Source organism: Malus domestica, chromosome 16 (genome assembly GCF_042453785.1).
Source record: "Malus domestica chromosome 16, GDT2T_hap1".
Classification (NCBI taxonomy): Eukaryota; Viridiplantae; Streptophyta; class Magnoliopsida; order Rosales; family Rosaceae; genus Malus; species Malus domestica.
In genome coordinates, this window is record NC_091676.1 from 3296911 (window position 1) to 3320125 (window position 23215).

Below are 23215 nucleotides of genomic sequence, written 5' to 3' on the forward strand. Positions count from 1 at the left end.
TATGTCATTCTATTTTGGAGTTTATAATGAAATTATATGTATTTTAAGTATAAGTAGACACTTATTTACACGAAATATAATAGATTTAATTAAATCCGCCTAGTATGCCCAGGTGCCTGCCTAGGCGCTAGGTCCTAACCCGCCGCCCGACTAGTACCTAGCGTCTTTTAGAACCTTGCTCCTCACCCAAAAGTTTTCCCCTAATAATTATGGCAACATGCAAAACATTATTGTAAAAAAACACGTTGATCGTGCCGAATTGACACCATGATCTTAAACTTGGTGGTGTTCCAGATCCCGATCTGACACGTCGTGTTCAAATGCTAACTGGTTGAGTAATTAAAAGAGGTAATTGAATAGGATATTAGAAAGTGGATGTGGATTTGTAAGTTGATTAGTTGGAATTGGGTATTAATTAATTAAATACTAATATGGTTTTGGTAAACGTGCCGATCCAGGAACAGTTTAAAACTATCTCGTTGCTTAATAATTTTCACCAAATGCCATCTGCTTTGTCAATATTCTATACATTTTAGCAGCCCCCGCTTCATCAACTTTCTCCTTTTCATATTCTATATATAGCTGTTTTTTAGTCGACAAAGTCAACTCCAAGTTTTTCAATTCCAGTCGAATGATCTTTTTCAAATTATCGGTTCTGTAGGGCAAAAATTAAGAAAAATGTATAAAAAATAAAAATAAGTGTGTAAATATCACAACTCAATTCATTGACAGTAATAACGTCGAGTGTAATTAATCACTTACGTTTTATTGTTGAGAGAGGGTTCAAAATGTCAATGCCAATAAAATACGAAGTATTGAAGAGAAATGAAGAGAGTTTGTCGTCACATTCCGTTGTGAAATAAAATGATAACGGGTTTATTGTTTTATTTAAGTCTGTTTTTCTAACTCCGATGAGACGTCTGGGTCATAGCACTAAAAGAAAAATCTGCTATTTCATGAACATTTTGGACATAAAGTTTTTGTCGTCTTTTATTCTTATTATTTTTGTCAACGTAATTTGCTGATTTCATCACGTTTAGTTTTCAGTTTTTTGATATTTTTTATTGATGTAAGAAAGTCGTGGTTCTTGGGATTTTTGAAATTGTTTTGTAATGTAGGCTCCACTGAGATGATGTCACTTAATATAAGATAATCGGTAAATTCAAGATGTAGTCTTACACGCAAAGAAGGTTCCTGGAGAATCGTTGTCCATGGGAAAACGGCTATTTATGTAATCAACATAATATATTTTACTCCTAAAAAAAACATATTTTGTCGATTTTTTAGTTGAATCAGTGAAGCGCATGTGGTACAATATTTTATCGGTTAAAATGTTGAGTATCTATCCATATGTTTCGAATTCAAAACTCTCATATATATTAAATTATTGCAATATTTTTAAATCTTCCTCCTTTTTTTTTAATAATAATAATAATTATTATTATTATTATTTTAAAAATTAAAAAAAAAGAGCTGAATTAGTGAAGTCCCTTTATCGTTTTTAGCGTATTAAACAGCTAATGTGATTGGCTGCACTTTAATTATTTCCATACATTTTTTTAGTTGAATTAGTAAAGTCCCTTGATACTTTCTAGCATATTAAACTGTGTAGCCGAGATGAGAATGCTTAATTGGATGTATGGACGCATAAAAAAGGATATGATTACGAACGAGATTATATGAGGTAAAGTAGGAGTGGCCGCAATTGAAGAGAAAATCTGAGAAAATCACTTTAGGTGGTTTGGACATATGAACCGTTAGAAGATGCAATTATGCGACAAAAGCTCAGGGCTAGGAAGACTTGAAAAGAGATTCTAATAAAATACATTGAGTACTTGGAGTTAATGGAAGACTTGGTGCAAAACTGAACGTAATAATGTTCTAAGATTCATATAATCGACCCGACCAGTAGGATAAATTTTTTTTGTTGATGTATTGTTTTAGTACTAATCAAACAAGTTACTCGGGTTCTAATCAAACAAGTTACTCATTGTTTGTTAAAAAAAACGAGTTACTCGTTGAATACTCTTCAGCAAGCTGAACCTTATGTATCCAAATTCGTTCTTTCAAAGATATCAAATCCATATCAAACAAAGCCATGGGAGATTACGATGAAGTCTTTGAAGATACTTTATCCTTATCCCTTTTACTTTAGTTTACCCAATGGGGGAGATGTGCTTTGTGGCATGAGTTGTAGGAGTTAGGTTTCTTATAAAAGAAAAGGAAAAAAAAAAAAAAACACTAGTTCTCAGTTATTTTCTTCTCCTACTTATGTGAGAATTAAGAAGTGAATTTTTTTTTTTTTTTTTTTTAGAGTTGATGTGAGAATTCTAGCATAATTTTTACATAGTTTTCGCTTCCAATGCCTGTTATCCTTACGTAATTTTTGGAAATCTTCTGCTTTTACCTTGATTCGATAGCAATTAAAATGCTACCAAAGTTTCAGGCAAATTTACGATCCCATCCTATTTAGTATCTACCACATTTGATGAAGAAAATCACATATGGGATCATCTACGATAATACCAATAATACGAATAATGATGTGATATTGAATGGTAGGATAATGGTAGGATAGTGGTAGGATTGGCTATGTGATCCGACGAGCTGGTCTAAGATTCTCTTCGTTTTAAAAATGGTTTAACACATCCACTCGTACATAAACATTATTAATCGTTCCTTATAGTTATAGCACGTCTTAATAATGATAGTTTGAAATTAAAATTAAAATAATGTTTACATGTGCTAAACCCCATGATTGTTCTTTGTGGGGTCTTAAACTTGGTTGTGATCCAGATCCCAATTTGGTACGTGATATCTTCAACTTGGCGGTGATCCAGATCCCAATTCGATTCGTCATATTCAAATGCTAATTAGTTGACTAATTACCAAATTTAATAGGATATTAGAGAGCAAATTTGGATTTGTGTGGTGATTAATTAGAATTCGTAGTAATTAAAGACTAATACGGTTTTGGTAATCGTGCTGGTCCAGGAACAGTTCACCAAATGCCGCTTCCAATCATTACCCTTTAATCTCATTCTTAATTACTTTTTGTTGATTAAACCTGACACAATGAAGTGGATAGGTTATCGTAGTTTGAGTGGCTAACTGTAACGGTTATCTTTTCTTGGTGGTCGAACCATACCAACAATTGATGGAGAGATTTTTCAGCATCATTGAAATACGAGGTGATACATCCTGTGTCATTATACAACGAAAGCTTTAATAAAAAAAGGTTTGAAAAAAAGAATATTTTAATAAAAAACCATCATATTGTTTTCTTTAATCAAAACACCTCAAAGCTAACAGTAAGGACATATGCCCAAATTCTATGCGAGCTGGATTACAGAGCCGGACAAAAATAAGTTTCTACAATTACCCCAACAGAAGGAAAACCCAACCCTTTCACCACCAATTAACCAAAAAACCAAATCAAACCCCAACATTATTCATTTCGAATTCAACTAAACACACTGGGTCGTTCTTTCTCTAAGGATCCTCTTCCTGAAGTTTCTAATGTCGTAAATAATTAAGTGGTGTTCAAGTTGAAAGTCCTATTTTAAATGTATAAGCACCATCATATTTCCAACTAGAAAATACTCTTTGCCAGATGGCTAGAATGTAACAGTGGTTTCATATATAGTGTGAGTTATCTTGCTGTAGTTTCAAAAATAGTGTAGGTTATTTTGCTTCAGTTCTAAAAATAGTGTGGGTTACTTTGGTTCAGTTTCAGAAATAGTGTGGATTATTTTGCTGTAGTTTCAAAAATAGTGAGTTATTTTGTTGTAGCTTGAGAAATAGTGTGAGTTATATTGGTTCATTTCAGAAATAGTGTGGGTTATTTTGTTGTAGTTTCAGAAGTAGTATGACTTATTTTGCTGTAGTTTTAGAAGTAGTATGGCTTATTTTGCTGTAGTTTATAAATAGTGTGAGTTATTTTGGTTTAATTTCAGAAAGAGTGTAAGTATTTTGGTTCATTTCCAGAAATAGTGTGGGTTATTTTGCTGTAGTTCATGAAATAGTGTGAGTTATTTTGGTTCAGTTTTAGAAATAGTGTGAGTTATTTTGGTTCAGTTTCAGAAATAGTGTGAGTTATTTTGCTATAGTTTCAGAAATAAGGAGAGTTTTTTTTTTCTTGGCTGTAGTTCCGAAAATAATGTGAGTTATTTTGGTTTAGTATTAGAAATATGGTGGGTTTTTTTGGTTCAATTTCAGAAATAGAAGCCATTGTTCATGTTTGTAATTTCCCTTTCCTCAGTTTAAGTAAACTTATTAAATGTTATATATAAATGTCTATTTACACATAAAAAAAAACTATATTTGTATTACGAATTTGAGTTTATTAGTTAACATAGAACATATAAATATTAGAATTTTAGAGTGTTTTACTTTAGTATCTTAGTAATTTGATGGTATGGTACAAACTCAAATGATTACGAGTTTGTAGTACTTTACAAAATATTTTTCAAAAGTTGCATGAATTTATACTAAAGTTTAAAAGAATTAATGATGTTTTTACACGTGAATAATATAAGACATCATGCATGGCATCACACCTCCCAATTTTTTTTGTCGGCATGTGTATCACCTCCCAATTAGAGGGCAGACAATCCAAGTCCCAATTCATAAGTCCTTAATAGGATGCTAGGTGGCGGAAGCTCATGGGATTACAATTACGGAAGAAGACTTTGTTTGTCACGTGGGAGAGAGAAAATAAGAAGACTTTCTTTATGAATTTTCTGTCATAGGTTAACGTCAATTTTTCGTGTCACTTTATAGTTTAACGTCAATTTTTCGCGTCAATATTATAAAATATTGTACTAAAAATATGAGATGACAGAGAATATTTATAGGGGTTTCTATTTTGATACTCCAACTCCAACCCCAAAATCAAAGATCTAGAAGACCATTTTTATACCGCAAAATATCAACATTACCAGTTAAATAACATTAAAAAAAAAAATCAGATTTGCAGGCAAATATATATATATATATGTTGGTCCTAGAAAAATATATTTCAAATGTTTTTGCAAGTACAACCCATGCTAGTTGTGTAAAGCGGAATGATCCAATCCGGTTTGTGCTCGGAGCTCGCGCAATGAGAGATTTGGAACGTTCAATTTCAATACTAAGGCTCCTATTAGCGCATTTCATAGACCCACTTCACAAAAGAGCAAAAGCTTGAATAATTCGGATTTCTTTTTTTCTCTTAAACTGTCAAGATCTCTTGCTCCGTAGGCTCTAAACGCAAAAATCCAGAGTAGACCTCATTCCGTGTAAGGGCCACACAAGACACATGTGGTTTCCCTTTATTTATTGGGTAAGATTAGTCGGACCCACTGTAGCATAGCTGTACACTATCATTGTTTCTAGACGATAAACAATTTTGAATGTGCTGGCAATTATGTAAATTTGACCAAACTGAAAATGCAAGGAGGGAAAAAAAAATACAAAAACTTCATACTCATCCGATCAAATTCAAGGCACCTAGTTGCGACAGAAACAAAGAGAATTCATCGTCGCATGACATTTCATAATATCATGATAATGATAAACCCGTTTTGTATAAGTCTGTTCCTTTATCTACAAGGAGACTTGTGGATGTTAACTCAGTTGCCAAACTTTGTTTGTGGCTGTGGGTTTTAGCACTAAAGGGAAAATCTGTTATTTCATGATCAATTTGGACATAAAGGTTCTGTAGTCTTTTATTATTATTTTTGTTATTGTAATTTGCTGATTTCATGGATCATGTTTAGTTTTTCAGTTTATTGATATTTTTTTTATTGATGACAGAAACTTGTGGTTCTTGGGATTTTGTAAATTCTTTTTGGAATATATAGGCTCTACTGGGATGATGATTCATATCGTGATTCATGTGTGTTTAACCCAGTTATTGGAGAATAATTAATTTATGTAACCGACTTGATATTTTATACATTTTTAGTTGAATTCGTGAATTCCCTTGGTAGTTTCTAGCGTATTAAACGGCTAAAGTGACTGGCTGCACTGTAATTGTTTTATATGTTAGCATCAAGGTTCTAAAAGACGTCAAACGTTAGGCGGGCGGCGGAGGACTAGGACCTAACGTCTAGGCGGAACCCTAAACAACTAGGCGGATTTAAGTAAACTTATTATATATTGTGAAATAAGTGTTTGTTTATACTTAAAAAATACATAATTGTATTGAGATACATAAGTTGAAAAATAGAATGATATATAGATTAGAAAGTAACATAACATATTGAAAGCATGGGAACCAGAATATAATGAGTGTGTATCCAAGTATTCAACAAGTCTTTTACAATTTATTAAAAAAATAAAATGCAAAGTGAAAGTTATCTATTTTCTATCTAAGTGGGTGCCTAAGTCTAGGCAGGCGCCTAGACGGGTTAGGCGGGTGCCGAGATGGGTTAGGGTGGTGCCTAAGTAGGTCTAGACACAATTTCTTAATTTTCAAACGCCTAGAGGCCAATCAAGGGTGACACCAGCCGCCTAAGTCCGGACCAACCGTCTAGCGCTTAGGAGGGACCTAAGCGGCGCTACGCGGGGATTATTAGAACAGTGATCATTACTAATTAATCAAACAAGTTACTCATTGCATATTCTTCAGCAAACTGACCTCGTTGTGTATCCAGATGATTTCTTTCAAATGCATCAAGTCCAATGGAGTTATCTGATTCGTCACGCAATCATTAGGGTTTTTAAACCTTTTATTTCTTATCATACATGCCCAGATGCTCACCCAAGACCAACATTTTATTATCCAGATTCCAACTTGATATGTCTAGATTTGATTAATGCTGATTAGGATATTAGAGAGTGACGTTGGATTTGTATGCTGATTGGTTGGAACTTGGAATTGATGTTAATTATAGACCACAATTGTGAGATCTAAAACTTTTGTACACCACGATTGTGAGATCTAAAACTTGGTGTCCCTGTCCATCTGGGTGGGTGAAAACCATGTGGATGATTCCTTTCTTGCTGCTTCTAATCTGGGAGGTGTAGGTGCGGTATTTCGCGATGAAGCCAGTAATTATGCTGGAGGTTTCATTTGTCAAATATCCCCTACATTGAATCCCACGATGGTGGAGTTACTAGCTCTCCGTGATGATGTTTATTGGGTTGTGCAACGGAACTTGCCGCAAATTATTGTGAAAAGCGATTCTTTGCAGGTTGTTCAAGCTATTGGAAGCTTAAAGCAGGGGTCTTCACACATGGATTTATTAGTGGAAGACATTCGAGCTAGCTTGCGGATCTTTGAGGATTCGCAGGTTTGTTATGTTTGCCGTACCACCAATGTCGCAGCTCATTTTGTAGCCAAGTTGGCTATTTCTTATACCTCTAATTTTTGTTGGTTTGAGGAGCCTCCAAACTTGATGGTGGAGACCCTCTTAGAATCTGTATGAGATTTTTCTATCTTAATAAACCACTACCGTTTCAACTCAAAAAAAATAAAATAAAATAAAAACTTGGTTATCCACATTCCAATTTGATATGACATATTTGAAAGCTGATTAGTAGGATATTATATAGAGTGAATTTGGATTTGTATGCTAATTAGTCGTAACTTGGAATTGATGTTAATTATAGACTATTAAGGTAGGGTGATTTGAACTCACGATGTAAGTGCATTAAAGAGAAAAATTCTAATTATCAAGGCAATCCATCATCTATAATTACGGACTAATATGCTGTTCGTGCTGATTAAGAAACAATTTTATTTTGTTGATTAATCAATTTTACAATAATTGTAACCAAATGCCACCTACATTTTTATATATTAGTAGCTGAGTTATTTTGACGATCGTGCCTCTTACACTACAAGAAGTAAACTCCAAGTTTTTCAATTAAGTAGTTGTATTATTGCTGAAGAAAATTCAAAATGTCACTACTGATTAATTATAAGAGTGCAACACTGACCCTACGACCAAAACCAAAACAAAAACGTTAAAACAAAGAACAAAATACAAAAGAATAATCAACGTAATCGGCATTTCATTTTTTTCCCTTACGAGGATGATATGCCATACAGTTTAAAGCACATGGTTTTAATTTAAATAGAAAAGTAGAATGATGAGGATGGTTAATGGTATTTTATGGACCTATGATACAATATTATCAATTAGTAAAAACACTTATTACAACACAAACATATTGTTGATATCATTTGGTATCATGATTGTCACATAAAAAAATTACTCGCTATTTTCCTAATATTTTTCTTTTCAAATGCGTATGCAATATAATTAACATTAAGCGGTATAATATTTGATCGTAGAAGAATTACAATGCACATGCAATATAGCATTAAAAGAAAAAATAGTATTTCATCCTAGCTAGAATAAACATTAATACGAGGAAAACTTTCTCTAATGATCAATTTCAATTGTACCAACGTAACGAATTTGAATGCAGAGTTAAAATAATTTAAAGACATGCAAATCAACCAATATATTCAACCACTTAAACAACATTTACTTGAGCCACCTATACAGATCAACATCGCGACAATATAAAGCAATAAATTCATACCGAAAGAAAATAAAAAACTCTCATAGTACAAAACACATAGCAACTTAAGCCCAATTTCTGTACTTAATTTTTTTTCTAAAAACATACTAAAAACTAAAAATCTTAAAACTCACAAATATTCATGTACATGTGCAAAACCCATGTAGTATCGCAAAAATTCACGCTATTATATATGTACTCAATAAGCGTTGTATGCAGGGTCAACTTACCATATACATCTTAGTTGATAAGCTCCTTCTTAATTACTTTTTGTTGATAAAATTAACTCCTTAATTACCTTTTGTTGATAAATTCCTGAAGCTGTGAAGTTGGTCATTGCAGTCCCATCAAGCGTCTAACTTTAACTTTAACCGATTTCTTGTATTGATGGTCGAAGCATGATAACGAATAATTCATCACACCTAACAACGTTAACGTTTATGCACAAAATGATGTTGTAGGTGAAGAAGTTAATGTTCTACCATAAAACTAATTGACAAAAATGGGGAATAGTCTAACTACTTATAAGCACATGCAAAATCTTTTCTTTCATCAACGTGGGATTCATTCTCAACTGTATGTGCCTTGGTTGGTGAAACTTTAAACTTCGAACAATTAAGGTAGCCCATTGTGAGGCTTGGCCGACTCCTAATGTCCACTCCTTTAATGTAAATACCGTTTGTTAAAGAAAAAGTAAATTAACTTTCACACACGTTAAATATGTGCAGAAAATGATGTGCAGATGATATGGTTTCTGAAACCAAAAATAACAGAGACGTCAAGAAAACTTCACTTTTGCTTGACTTTTTTCTATTTAGGTAGAGCATATTTATTAACAAATTGATTGTATTGTGTAGAATCATTTGGAGTTCAGACTTTATACTTCTAGTCTAGAATTGGTTGATCTCCTGAATTTTAGATTTCCATTCGAAGTTGTAAAAGATCATTTATGAGCACTACTTGGCTCCATAAGATTTTGGAGGAACTCCTCCTTAAAATAGTTCGTGGCCGATTCGTGAACTTCATGCTTATTTTAGAATAGTTCCATTAATTTTTTTGTAAAAATTATCTATTAAAAAAGTTAATTAAAATTAAGTTGTTTAGTCAATGTATTGTAATAAATAAATATACGGTTTATAATGTTTTACAGATTCCAACTTTATATTTTTTATCCATATATTCTGGATTCGAAACTCCACATCCCTTAAATTATTGTAATAGTTTCGTACTCTTCCCATCTTTCTAATAATAGTAAAAAAATAAATTAAAGAATGACTAAACAATCCCTTTTTTTTTTTAAGGGGGACAATTGGTGGCAAGCCATGATTCCATTCCTGTAAAGCCCGGAGAGGCTATAGGGAATTTCACCATACCCATGGCCACAGTCAAACAGACTCATCAGCTCGGAGTATCGAACCTAGCCAGGAGTAGGACCTCTCACATTTTTTTTGTTTAGTCAATGTATTGTGATAAATAAATAGACAGTTTATAATGTTTTACGAATTCCAACTTTATATTTTCTATTCATGCATTCCGGATTCGAAACTCCACATCCCTTAAATTATTGTAATAGTTTCGTACTCTCCCCCTCTCTCTAATAATAGTAAAAAAAAATTTGGCCTAATCGGATAAATGGTCCCCGTGGTCATAAGGTATTCGGATGATAGCCCATGTGGTAAAAAAATTCGGATTTAAACCCCTATGGTCTAAGTCTGTTAAGATATTTGCCCATCTGTTAAATAATGCTCACGTGGCTGCCAAATGTCTGCCACGTGGCAAAATAATAATTTTTTATTTATTTTTTAAAAAAACCTGAATTTTTACAAAAAAAAAAACAAAAAACAAAAAAACCCAGAACCTCCCCCCTCCCCGGCCGTCCTTCTCCTTCTTCCTTCTTCTTCTTCCCGCCGGTCTCCCCGCGCGACTCCTCCCTCTCCCTCTTCCTTCTTCTTCCCGCCGGAGACCAGCTCCCCCCCCCCCCGCCGAAGCCCTCTCCCCGCGCCCTCCTCCCTCTCCCTCTTCCTTCTTCTTCTTCTTACAGATCTGCATTTTTTTTTTGTTGTAAAAATTCAGGTTTTTTAAAAATAAAAAATAATAAAAATTTTGCCACGTGGCAGACATTTGGCAGCCACGTGGCATATATGTGTCAGCCACGTCAGCATTATTTAACAGATGGGCATAAATCCTAACAGACTTAGACCACAGGGGTTTAAATCCTAACAGACTTAGACCACAGGGGTTTAAATCCGAATTTTTTTACCACAGGGGCTATCATCCGAATACCTTATGACCACGGGGACCATTTATCCAATTAGGCCAAAAATTTTAAAAATGACTAAAAAATCTCATATTTTTTTCTTTTTTTAAGGGTAACAACTGGTGGCAAGTTATGGTTCCACTCCTGTAAAGCCTAGAGAGGCTATGAGAAATTTCATCCTAACGGTGACCACAGTCAAACAAACTTACCAGCTCAAAGTATTAGACCCAGGACCTCTCACATTTTTTTTGTTTATTAGAGAGTTATCGTCCACGCTTTTACCATTGGACCACTTATTATGGTTAATCTCATATTTTATTGAGTTTTGCATGAAATTCTTTTTTTGAATCATTCATGATATGTACGATTTTAATTATAAATAGAAAGTTTTATGACTATCGATTCCAGTAATTAAATCTGTAAACTCAAAAGAGGAACCTAGTTATTGTAAAACCAACAAAAAAGAATCATATTAGTTTGCATGCAATTTTGTTCCTGAGAATAATTTTATATTCTAGTGGATAAGCTGACGACACACTGTTCTGCTTTATACTTTTTGACAGTACTGCACACTGCTGTACAATATCATGTTTTCAAAAAATAAACATTTTTGAATGGGAGGCAGATTCTCTGCTCTTTCATTTTCGTGCCCTTCTGTTTGTGTGGTCACGGTTAAATCATATTAATATTTTATATTACTATTTATTTTTATTTTATTATTTTTATAAAAAAATAATATAAAATATTAACGTAATTTAACGGTAACCATACAAAATAGAAGAACATTTTTTTTGAATGTGCTAATTGAATACTGCAGATAGGAATCACATAAAAGCTGAAAACTTCGTTCATTTTAAAAAAAAATTTATTTATTGAAAGCTACGGCATCATTCATCATTAGCATAAAGGGTGCAAAGAACCGCAGTACAAAAGAAACTGGCAAGAAAGAGACCAGCTAATCAGAAACTACATTCAGTAAGTAATATAAAATCATAAAAAGACAAGGGCGAAGGCAGGCAGACTCGTTTCGAAGCCCCTGGCTGCAGGCAGGCTTGTAGTTGTAGATAGTCTTTTATTAAATTAAATTATTAACCATGCAGCCAACTTTATTTCCTTGTGGCTGTGGGGTTCGACTAGAAGGAAATGTTGGAGTATTTTGAAGTCCATAGAAACTTTTATTAAATTAAATTATCAACCATGTCGCCAACTTTATTTCCTTATGGCTGTGGGGTTCACACTAGAAGGAAATGTTGGAGTATTTTGAAGTCCATACAAACATGAGACTTTGCATGTGCTTATAAGTAGTTGATCTATCAATTCTCATATTTTCAATTGATTTTATGATGAAACTTCAATTTTTTTCACGTTATCAAAGTTGGTTGTCCCTTGTGTGAAACTCTACATGTTCTCCATGTCCTCGATTTGTGTTGTCCACTTATTTGACTTGAAAAGTCTTCACACGTGAAGGAGCGCGTTGATAGTTAAGGCCCATTCTAGTTATTTAATATATAGTTGTACTAATAAAACACCTTGATTGTATTCTAGTCGGTCAAGAGTGTACAACTTGTATCGTGCAAAGATCATATATCAAGTTAGCAATGAAAATGGAATTAAGGATTTCGGAAATGCTGGGGTTCATTTGGACAAGTTAATTAGTAGTGCAAAGATCATATATCAATTTCACATTATAATATATTCAATATTATAATGTCAAATTGTTTGTTTAGACTACTACAATCCATATATATGTGTTTGGACCCAAATTTACATCATCGGCCCGTGCAATCAAGGCCGTTGAGTAAGCATACCTCCCAACCGTCGGATAGAAAGGTGAAGATAATTTTATTATTGTTAAGAGATAATATTATAATTTTTATTATAATATTGTCTTTTAACGTGAATTATCTTGGTTATGAGAAGCAAAATGAATTTAAAATTCGTTTTGATCAGAATGATGATAGCTATTGAGGATGAGGTAGGAGACCTAAGGGGCCGTGTCAAAAGCTATCAGCCATATATATATATATATAATTGACGACACGAGGTCTGCCAATTCATAGGAAAGGTGCAACCTTTGTTTTTTATATATATATATATATATAATTGACGACATGAGGTCTGCCAATTCATGGAAAAGGTGCAACATTTGCTTTATATATATATATATATATATATATATATATACATATATATTGGGTGGTTGATTAGATGGACGTTACCCAAGCTTGCAGATTATCGTGGATTCGATAAGATGAGTTTTAATTGTTTGGGAGTCTTTTTCAGCTTATCAACCAGTGCGTATTCGTCACTATAAATACAGAGTCGCAGGCAACGTTAAAAAGCCCCACAAAATCAATACAAAATTGCCCTGCGCAAACTCTCACAACTTGAGATCTTTTTCTTTTCCTTTTTCACTGACACATCTTCCGTTGGCATCAACAGCACTGTGGAAGCAACCGGTGATATCTTAAGTCGGCATAGATAGCTCTGTCACCGTAGAGTCGGTCGGTCTCGCAGTATCTTCCGTTGGCATCAACAGCACTGCGGCAAGAACGGTCGATTACCTATCCAAGTCTCGGTCGAGAAGGGTTATTCGAATCCTTGTTGGTCGAGGTCATCTCATTAGCCTTCTCGGCGAGGTGAGGTGTCACAGTTACTACATTCGGCACATTGCAAGCCGAATTCGGTTCGTGAACTTTGTAAGAAATAGCAGCCTTTTCTTCAGGCTCGAGAACCCAAGAGGCCGAGACGTGTTCCTTTCTCGGCCGCAATCGCAGGACGCAGAAGTCAGTAGCGCGACCCAACGCAGCATCATCAGATTTACTCCTCGGCCGAGCCTCGGCCGACGAGTTGGCACGCCCCGCAATCACCGAAGGACGTAGTTAGCTTAGAATATACTCGGCCTGCGCGCCACGTAGGCTTTGTAATTTCTAGGGTCAACATTTTGGCACGCCCAGTGGGACCCAGTGCTAAAACTACGAAGTTCATATGATCTATCAAGATTCCAATCTGGCTCAACGTAGCCGATTGTACGAGCTCCTGGAGGAATTGAAAAAACATAATGAGGAATGTAAAAAATCTTTGGAAGCAGAAAAAGTTCTTCGTGGCCATAGAGAGATGCAAAAGTCATTCGCTTGCATGTTGGAAATAAAAGCTCCTGTTACCCTGCAAAGGCAATGGGTAAATGAAGACATGGCTCGATTTAATGCCTGGCTAGATGAAGAAAATTTTCCTTACGTTTCTGATTACAGATCAATTCCATTTGAAAAATGGTTAGGCCCAAAGGCCGGGGGGTAATTTTTCGCTCCGGCCGTAATCAGACATCGGCCTAAGAAAATTGTTAATTTGGCCGAAGAACAAAGGCCACCTATTTTTTCGGTCGAGGCTGAAGATATGGTCGGCCAAGAAGAAAAACTTAGGCCACCTATTTTTTCGGTCGAGACTGGAAGTGTGGTAGGATCGTCAGAGGAGTGCTCTAATGACGAACAAGACCAATCAATTGATATGATTATTGGTGATAAAGCCGATATGGAGAAATCCCGTTCGGCTAAGTTGTTCGAGTTAAAAGCTGAAATTTGCGAAATTATTGTGCCTGGGGGGCATAATAATTGTTCAACATATTCGGCGGCCGATAAAAAATATTTTTCCAAGTTAAATATATTCGAAGATCATTTTTTATTCGGCTCAATGCAAAATTGGATTGGCTGTGTTGATATACAAAAATCTCGGCTTGGAATAAAGCATCGTTGGCCTCCTCCGCTTTATAGTTCGGCCACTTTTGTTTTCTGATATTAAAAAATATTGAACAAATTATTTTCTTAACCATTCGGGCCCTTGACCGATACTTAAGAAAATAAAGGGGGCAACAAGAGGGTGCACTTGACAGACAATTTTGGTCGAATAATGGAGTACTCGGCAGACAGTTTTGGTCGAACGAATTTATGAGAGCATGCATGGTTGCAAAGCTTGCTCAATTAAAGTTTTGATGTGCAGTTTAATATATATATATATATATATATATATATATATATATATTATTGGCCGAGTAAAAATCCTACCTATATCGCACATGCCGAGCTCGACGGACTGGTGCTCGGCACAGGTTCATTTTATAAATGTGTGTGCTCGGCCAGGATCCCATTTATATATATGGCTGCTGCATGGCTGGCAGGTCACATCAGCCTACATCATGCTACTTTTACTTATATATATATGTATATATATATAAATATAAATAGCCTTGGTGTTAAGGTCAACCTACAATCAGGCTACTGCCATTATGGCCTTGGTGTTGAAGCCAGTTTACAATCAGGATACTTATATATATGCAGCAGCAGCACCTTTTCTTCTCGGTAGCAGCAACCCAATTTCATCATCGGCCTCGGCCCTGCTCGACCACAATTCTTCTCGACCTCGGCCCTGCTTTATGATATTGCCAGAACAGAGGTGATTTTAATGCCGAGGAACAAAATTTGTTTCGGCAATACGACGAGATGTTGTTGGCTATGAACCAGTTAATTTCCTTAATCATTCAGCTTACAGGCCGAAGCTCAAGGAAACTGGGGGGCAATGTTTGGACCCAAATTTACATCATCGGCCCGTGCAATCAAGGCCGTTGAGTAAGCATACCTCCCAACCGTCGGATAGAAAGGTGAAGATAATTTTATTATTGTTAAGAGATAATATTATAATTTTTATTATAATATTGTCTTTTAACGTGAATTATCTTGGTTATGAGAAGCAAAATGAATTTAAAATTCGTTTTGATCAGAATGATGATAGCTATTGAGGATGAGGTAGGAGACCTAAGGGGCCGTGTCAAAAGCTATCAGCCATATATATATATATATATATATATAATTGACGACACGAGGTCTGCCAATTCATAGGAAAGGTGCAACCTTTGTTTTATATATATATATATATATATATATATAATTGACGACATGAGGTCTGCCAATTCATGGGAAAGGTGCAACATTTGCTTTATATATATATATATATATATATATATATATATACATATATATTGGGTGGTTGATTAGATGGACGTTACCCAAGCTTGCAGATTATCGTGGATTCGATAAGATGAGTTTTAATTGTTTGGGAGTCTTTTTCAGCTTATCAACCAGTGCGTATTCGTCACTATAAATACAGAGTCGCAGGCAACGTTAAAAAGCCCCACAAAATCAATACAAAATTGCCCTGCGCAAACTCTCACAACTTGAGATCTTTTTCTTTTCCTTTTTCGCTGACACATCTTCCGTTGGCATCAACAGCACTGTGGAAGCAACCGGTGATATCTTAAGTCGGCATAGATAGCTCTGTCACCGTAGAGTCGGTCGGTCTCGCAGTATCTTCCGTTGGCATCAACAGCACTGCGGCGAGAACGGTCGATTACCTATCCAAGTCTCGGTCGAGAAGGGTTATTCGAATCCTTGTTGGTCGAGGTCATCTCATTAGCCTTCTCGGCGAGGTGAGGTGTCACAGTTACTACATTCGGCACATTGCAAGCCGAATTCGGTTCGTGAACTTTGTAAGAAATAGCAGCCTTGTCTTCAGGCTCGAGAACCCAAGAGGCCGAGACGTGTTCCTTTCTCGGCCGCAATCGCAGGACGCAGAAGTCAGTAGCGCGACCCAACGCAGCATCATCAGATTTACTCCTCGGTCGAGCCTCGGCCGACGAGTTGGCACGCCCCGCAATCACCGAAGGACGTAGTTAGCTTAGAATATACTCGGCCTGCGCGCCACGTAGGCTTTGTAATTTCTAGGGTCAACAATATGTCAAAGAGAAAACGGAAGAAAAGAAACGCGTTTCAAATGACACCTTACAAGCAATTATTTCAGAGACATGCAAAGTATTAGTCATCTAAAGTACGTTCATGTTTGTTTGTTAGGGGTGTGATATCCACACATCCATTTTACTTCTTACACACCTTTTTAATTTCGACCGTCGGATATGATGAATTGAAGAAGATCAACGGACAGAAATTATCCATACACCCTTTTCGTTAATGTTGCAAACTGAGTCTCATTATCATATCCAAATAATTTCTTTCAAACCCCTCAATTCAAGTGGAATTATATTTAACTCTTCAAGCAATCATTAGGGTTTTTCTTTTTTAAGATGTTCTTCTACGGAATAATCTCATATAGTCCTTCAAGACTGTAGAGTTTGATTGTGAATTGAATTTTTACTCCAAATGTAGCAAGTTCTTTGATTAAAAAAAAAATATTTTTATTATTGAGCAAGGGCGATGGGAAAAGTGATAATCTCCATCCAAAAAACGATAAAACATACTAAAATGAAAGGTGAAACCTTGCGCTTTCGTTTACCCTTTTTTCAAACCTTATCGGGTGGACCTCCACCTCCATCAAAGTTGGACAATTAACTGTTTCTATAGAGCTAGCTATCAGTCAACGCATGAAGCAGAACACAGTCAGCTACACTTCAAAACATTTGATCTACATACACCAACAATTTCGTTGAATGGTAGAAAAAATTATATCAAAGGGTCTTCCCCTTTGCCTTGTGCTTAAGTTAGTAACAAATTCAACGTACCCCTCTATTTATAGACAGCATACATATTCTTCTCTATATGTATTGTTCCCATACTTCGCGTTCTTCTCTATATATATTTTTCCCATACTTCGCGTTCTTCTCGTACCTCAATCGTGTCAATATCACTTGGGAACAAAGGACCTTCAACTTGAGGTAAAAAAACAAAGAAACAAGAAGAAAAGTCAAGGCTTCTGTAGCAGGAAAGAAGAGCAGCAGCAGCCATGACCGTTTCATCTTCTCTTTCTGTTGCCAAAAATGGCAGAGTCCTCATCGCCGGTGCCACCGGTTTCATCGGGAGGTTCGTAGCTGAAGCCAGCCTCGCAGCCGGTCAACCCACGTATGTTCTCGTCCGGCCCGGCCCTCTGCACCCTTCTAAGGCTGACACCGTCAAGTCCTTCAAAGACAAAGGCGCAATAATCTTACACGTATGGAAATAAATCTCTGTGCAAAATATATCCTTTTTTTTTATGACTTTACATGCATTTATAATTTTTGTTCACTTTATCATGTTTTAATATGTTGTAATATTGACTATTTTCAGGGGCTGATTTCCGATAAAACCCTAATGGAGAAAATGCTAAGAGAGCATGAAATCGAGATAGTAATATCAGCCGTGGGTGGTGCCACAATATTGGACCAGATCACCCTAGTCGACGCCATTGCGGCAGTTGGTACAGTTAAGGTAAATATGTATTATATTTCCGATGCAAAAAATATATATTATATTATATTATATTATATGCTTTTTGGAAAACAAAACCATATAAAAACATTATATATTTTGTAATAAATTTTTCTGCAAAATTTATGTCGCAGAGGTTTTTGCCGTCGGAGTTTGGACACGATGTGGACAGGGCTGATCCGGTGGAACCAGGGCTCACCATGTATTTGGAGAAACGCAAGGTTAGACGTTCCGTCGAGACATCTGGGGTACCCTACACATATATTTGCTGCAACTCGATTGCTTCTTGGCCCTACTTTGACAACACCCACCCTTCTGAGGTTCTCCCACCGTTGGATCGGTTCCAAATCTACGGTGATGGCACCGTCAAAGGTATGATACACACGCACACATTTTGTAGGTGAATTTGCAGCATTCCATTAATTAGGAGTACACGTGTTTTCTTCTAATGTCATTCAAGCTTAAAGCAATGCCAGCTAAAAAGGACAGATATTCGTAGGACTCACTTTTGCTTATATTAAAAAATACGTATTATTTGATCCAAAAGAAATAAATAATTATTAGCAATAATAAAAGTCATCAAGCAATTATTTCTCCATTATTTTTACCATCGAAAGTGGAATGATTCTTAGGGTAAACACTTTACAACCACCGCAATTATAATGTGAACCAAGTTCTTTCACCAACTAAAGTCTAAGTAGTTTACTTTAGGGAAATAATATCTACAATTGATTAATTATAATTGAAAAGATAACTATTACGAGCTCGTTTGAAAGTATTTTTAAAATGATTGATAACACTTTTAAAGAAATATTTTGGGTTCTAAAATCACTTAAAATGCTTCCTTAAGTGATTATTTAAGGTGCTTCCCTAATTTCAATCATTTTATAAATTCTTCCAAACAAATCTTATATTCATTAAGATAAAAACAAAAAATGTTATTTTAAGTCATTGCAGTTAGCTAATGGTGAGCATGTAAAAAGAGAAATTTTAGAAAGTGATACTTATCCTAGTTGATGAGGACATTTATTTTTATTAACCTTAATTGAAGAAATGAATCATTTTATTGATATATGTTAAAAAAAATGAAATGACCATGTACCTACAACAAATATAAAATTATGTACGACCTGAACCAATTTTTTTTATAAAAAACCTAAAATATTATATGATTAGGTGTAAGTCACTATTATAATAAGTATAAAATACCTCTTGAAATAAATAAAAGTTAATAACAATTAGATTGAGGATAGTTTATTAACGAACGGACTGTTTTTTCTTTTGTCCTGATTTGGTGGCAAGAAAACCTTGAGATGTGTTATCCACACTCTTTTTTATTTTTTATTCACTTTTTATTAATTTCAGTCATTTTATCTTCTTCAATTCATCCGATGATAAAAAAACTTAGAAAGGTGTGTGAAAAGTAAAAGTGGTGTATGGATAGCACATCCCTACTTGAAAATGATCTTTTAATATGTAAGTTAACCAAAATTAGATGAAAGGACACAAGGCAGATGATAAGGTGTATAGTGAGTATACAACATAATTTATAGTGGTGCGCAAAAATGCATCCCAAAAAAAAGATAATATCTCCTAATTTGAAGGGAGTATGATTCTTTTTCCTCCTCATCTTTCTCCTCATTTATTCATTCCCCTCCTATTTAAACGGTTAGGATTAAAGCTGAAATTTATGGAGAGAAAAAGACGAAAAAAAAGTGTGAGATGAGGGAAGTAAGAGATAGAAAATACATGTTACATAAACGGTTAGGATTTAGCCCAACTTATGTTTTTTGCGAGGGGCTTTTCTCATAGTGCACATATTACTTACATATCTAAATAACAACCGTTAATTTATATGAACGAACGAGACAAAACTTTACCTTAAGTTACAACCGGGATACCAAACCTTGAAGTACAGAATCCGGTAGTTCTCTATCTTCTCGCTCCGGGCGTCTGTCTCTCTCCTCCCTTCCCTTAGCCAAAACCTCAGTTCCTGTCTAGACCTAGAGCACTGCTGCCATCACCAACAACTCTTTTGAATTAGATGATGGGTTAAGTGTTTGTGTTGATAATTTTGGAGGGAAATAGAACTTGGTGGAGGTCCTGGGGAGGAGTGGCTTTGGGTGGCTTGAGGGTTTTTGATAGGTGGAGAGTTGAGTGGTTAACGGAGGCACAGTCGCCAACGGATTATAATCTTTCGGCGGAGGTGTTTGGCCAACGGTGGGGAGAGGTAGGGGAGGTGACCAGGAGAAAGAGGAAGAGGTGGCAACTTTCGGCGCCCGTTCGTTAAGGTTGATCGGTGGGTTAGAAGTAAATGGGTAAATAAATTGTGCATGTAGACGTGTGCACTGGGGAAGCAGCCTTTTGGTGAGTTGGATGGATGGGCGAAAACATGGAATTTTGAATATTCTATGCCGTCCACGTGTAGGGTAGTCCTTTCTCCTCGGCACCAAACTTGTCTGTTGCTGTTAGGCCGTGCCCAACCTCCAGCCCAAAGGTGGGGCCCACTTTATTCGTCCTCGCTCACCGCAAGTCTGCAACCTAAAGTGGGGCCCACTTTAGTCGGTCCCACAGTTCATATACTGTTCAATAATAATAATAATAATATTATTATTATTTTATTTTCGGAAGATTCAATGTTTCTGTATCCACTAGTGAATGTGGGAAAATGTGTTTGATGGTATGTCTGATGCACCTGCCATTAATTACTAAGGTACGAAAGAGATACCTACGCATATTATTTGGTATTTTACTAATATTACAACATACACGTAAGCATTTTTGTAGTATTCAAGCTTTCAGCTCGACTTTTGATGTTATATTTTTACTATGTTACACAAAATTTACAGCCGCAACAACGATCATTTTGTTTGATTTTTGTACACAGCCTACTTTGTAGACGGTACGGATATCGGGAAGTTCACAATGAAAACGGTGGACGACATGCGAACAATCAACAAAAATGTTCATTTCCGACCGCCGAGCAATTTATACGACATCAATGGGCTTGCATCCCTGTGGGAGAAGAAAATTGGCCGGACCCTCCCTAGAGTCACCGTCACTGAAGATCACCTACTAGCCCTTGCTGCAGGTCACTTCCCTCTTTAATCTTCTTTACCAACATTTAATTAGGCATGTGTTTGGGACCAATCTTTTGATGCCATGAATTAATGATACAAAACAAAACATGTATAATATGTCCGCCTTTTGAACCTGAGATCGGTGTCCTTCGTTTAGATTATAGTGGTTAAAACAAAGTTCTGAACTACTTTAATCTACATGCAATAAATCAAAACTTGGATACAGGGAACCAAAACATTACTTTGGTCAACTAATCTAACTTACATATGAAAATTAGACTAGTTTATAATATATATATATTAAGTTGTCAACAAGTAATTTGTAACGAGTTAGAATTTACTAATTGCAGATAACCGTATACCAGAAAGCATTGTGGCCTCGTTCACGCATGACATCTTTATCAAAGGATGCCAGGTTAATTTTGCAGTGGAAGGGCCTCATGATGTGGAAGTGGGAACTCTCTACCCTGGAGATTCTTTCAGGACCTTGGATGAGTGCTTCGATGGCTTTCTTCTCAAGTTGAAGGACAACCTAGAGCTAGAGCTACTGCAAGAGGAGGAGGATCAGAAAGTCTCCACCGAAAACACCGTTGTCGAATCCAGGACTGTCACTGCCACTTGTGCTTGATCAATCTATCCGAATCAAGACCGTCAACGATGAAATTCATGTTCTGGATTTATTACTAGGAAAAGAAATGTTCCAACAGTTTGGGGGTGAGCTTGTTATAAAATTGGTATGGAGGGGGAGGGTTTCTAGGGTTTCTTCGAGGAAGATACTAATTTGATTTTTTATTTTATTTTTATTGCTGGACAAGGAAGCTGGAATTTCATTTTACATTGTTAAAAAGAATTCCAGTTTGATGTGAATGTTGGATAATTCAACGTAATAATGTAATAAGTCTGGTAATTATTTGAGATTATTGATTATTCGATATGTTTAAGAGTGATTCTTATCCCATAAATTTGCAATACTATTAAGCTTTTACATTAACAAGTAGTTGACTAAGACAATGTGTGCCCCCTTTTTGCATCAAAGTTAGAATTCATTTCTCGTAGTTTAAATTAAGTTAAGAGTATTGCTCCAAAATGAACCAAAACAAAAAGTTCAAGATGAACAAACCTTTTGCATTTCCATCGGTCACATTTTCATTCCAAATTTGACAGATTCTAACGACAATACATAAAGGTAATTGAAAAAAAAAAAGCGGAACTGAATTTCGATTACGGGATTCTTCACTTACCTCAATCGTGTCAAAATCACTTGGGAAAAAAGTACTTCGCATTCCTCAATGGTGTCAAAATCACTTAGGTAAAAAGGACCTTCAACTTGAGGGGAAAAAACAAAGAAAAAAGAAGAAAAGTCAAGGACTCTGTAGCAGGAAGGAAGAACAGCAGCAGCCATGACTGTTTCATCTTCTCTTTCTGTTGCCAAAAGTGGCAGCGTCCTCATCGTCGGTGCCACCGGTTTCATCGAGGCCATTGGAGAAGTTGGAACAGTTAAGGTAAATATTTATCATTAAAAAATGTAACAAAAATATCTAATATTTTGTCTCTAAATTTCTGCAAAATTTATGTTGCAGAGGTTTTTGCCGTCGGAGTTTAGACATGAGGTGGACAGGGCTGATCCGGTGGAACCAGGGCTCACCATGTACTTGGAGAAACGCAAGGTTAGACGTTGGGTCGAGGAATCTGGGGTGCCCTAAACTTACTTTGCTGTAACTAGATTGCTTCTTGGCCCTAATTTGACAACACCCACCCTTCTGAGTTCTGCCACCATTAAAGCGGGCTATTTTTTTTTTTTTTTTAGAGCACGTTGATATTTTTAGACTAAAAAGAGGAGGAGTTAAGCAAAATTATATAATAAACAGTTTAATTTGGTATTAAATTCGTTATCTACGAGATTCGTAGATAACGAACGTTGTGTGTGTGAATTTATTTTTATTTTTATTTTTATTTTTTTCTGAACGAACATTGTGTGTGTGAATTTGTAGCAAATATTTGATCCACCTAAATAGGAGAGATTCGTAGGACTCGCTGTTGCTAATATTCAAAGAAACGTATTATTTGATCCACCTTTATAAAGTAAACTGAAAAGGAAGAAATAATTTACTAGTAAT

The 23215-nt window shown here is 35.7% G+C and overlaps 2 protein-coding genes across 2 annotated transcripts; both read left to right on the forward strand.

Moving 5' to 3' along the window:
• The first annotated feature begins 17536 nt into the window (after positions 1 to 17536).
• Positions 17537 to 21799, forward strand: LAR1 (leucoanthocyanidin reductase-like). Its single transcript, NM_001294114.1, has 5 exons — positions 17537 to 17761; positions 17878 to 18018; positions 18153 to 18390; positions 20906 to 21109; positions 21449 to 21799. Exons 1-5 carry the CDS (start codon positions 17558 to 17560, stop codon positions 21724 to 21726), a joined length of 1065 nt encoding a protein of 354 aa, NP_001281043.1. The 5' UTR covers positions 17537 to 17557; the 3' UTR covers positions 21727 to 21799.
• Positions 21800 to 22388: 589 nt separating this feature from the next.
• Positions 22389 to 22983, forward strand: LOC108169764 (leucoanthocyanidin reductase-like). Its single transcript, XM_017323641.3, has 2 exons — positions 22389 to 22600; positions 22679 to 22983. Exons 1-2 carry the CDS (start codon positions 22499 to 22501, stop codon positions 22799 to 22801), a joined length of 225 nt encoding a protein of 74 aa, XP_017179130.1. The 5' UTR covers positions 22389 to 22498; the 3' UTR covers positions 22802 to 22983.
• Positions 22984 to 23215: the final 232 nt, after the last annotated feature.

Bases quoted from the DNA above. Each gene is read 5' to 3' on its own strand.
- LOC108169764 (XM_017323641.3), top strand. From the start codon at position 22,499: ATGACTGTTTCATCTTCTCTTTCTGTTGCCAAAAGTGGCAGCGTCCTC. The intron at 22,601-22,678 runs GTAAATATTTAT...TTTATGTTGCAG, and splicing joins GAGAAGTTGGAACAGTTAAG to AGGTTTTTGCCGTCGGAGTT.
- LAR1 (NM_001294114.1), top strand. From the start codon at position 17,558: ATGACCGTTTCATCTTCTCTTTCTGTTGCCAAAAATGGCAGAGTCCTC. The intron at 18,019-18,152 runs GTAAATATGTAT...TTTATGTCGCAG, and splicing joins CGGCAGTTGGTACAGTTAAG to AGGTTTTTGCCGTCGGAGTT. The intron at 18,391-20,905 runs GTATGATACACA...TTTTGTACACAG, and splicing joins CGGTGATGGCACCGTCAAAG to CCTACTTTGTAGACGGTACG.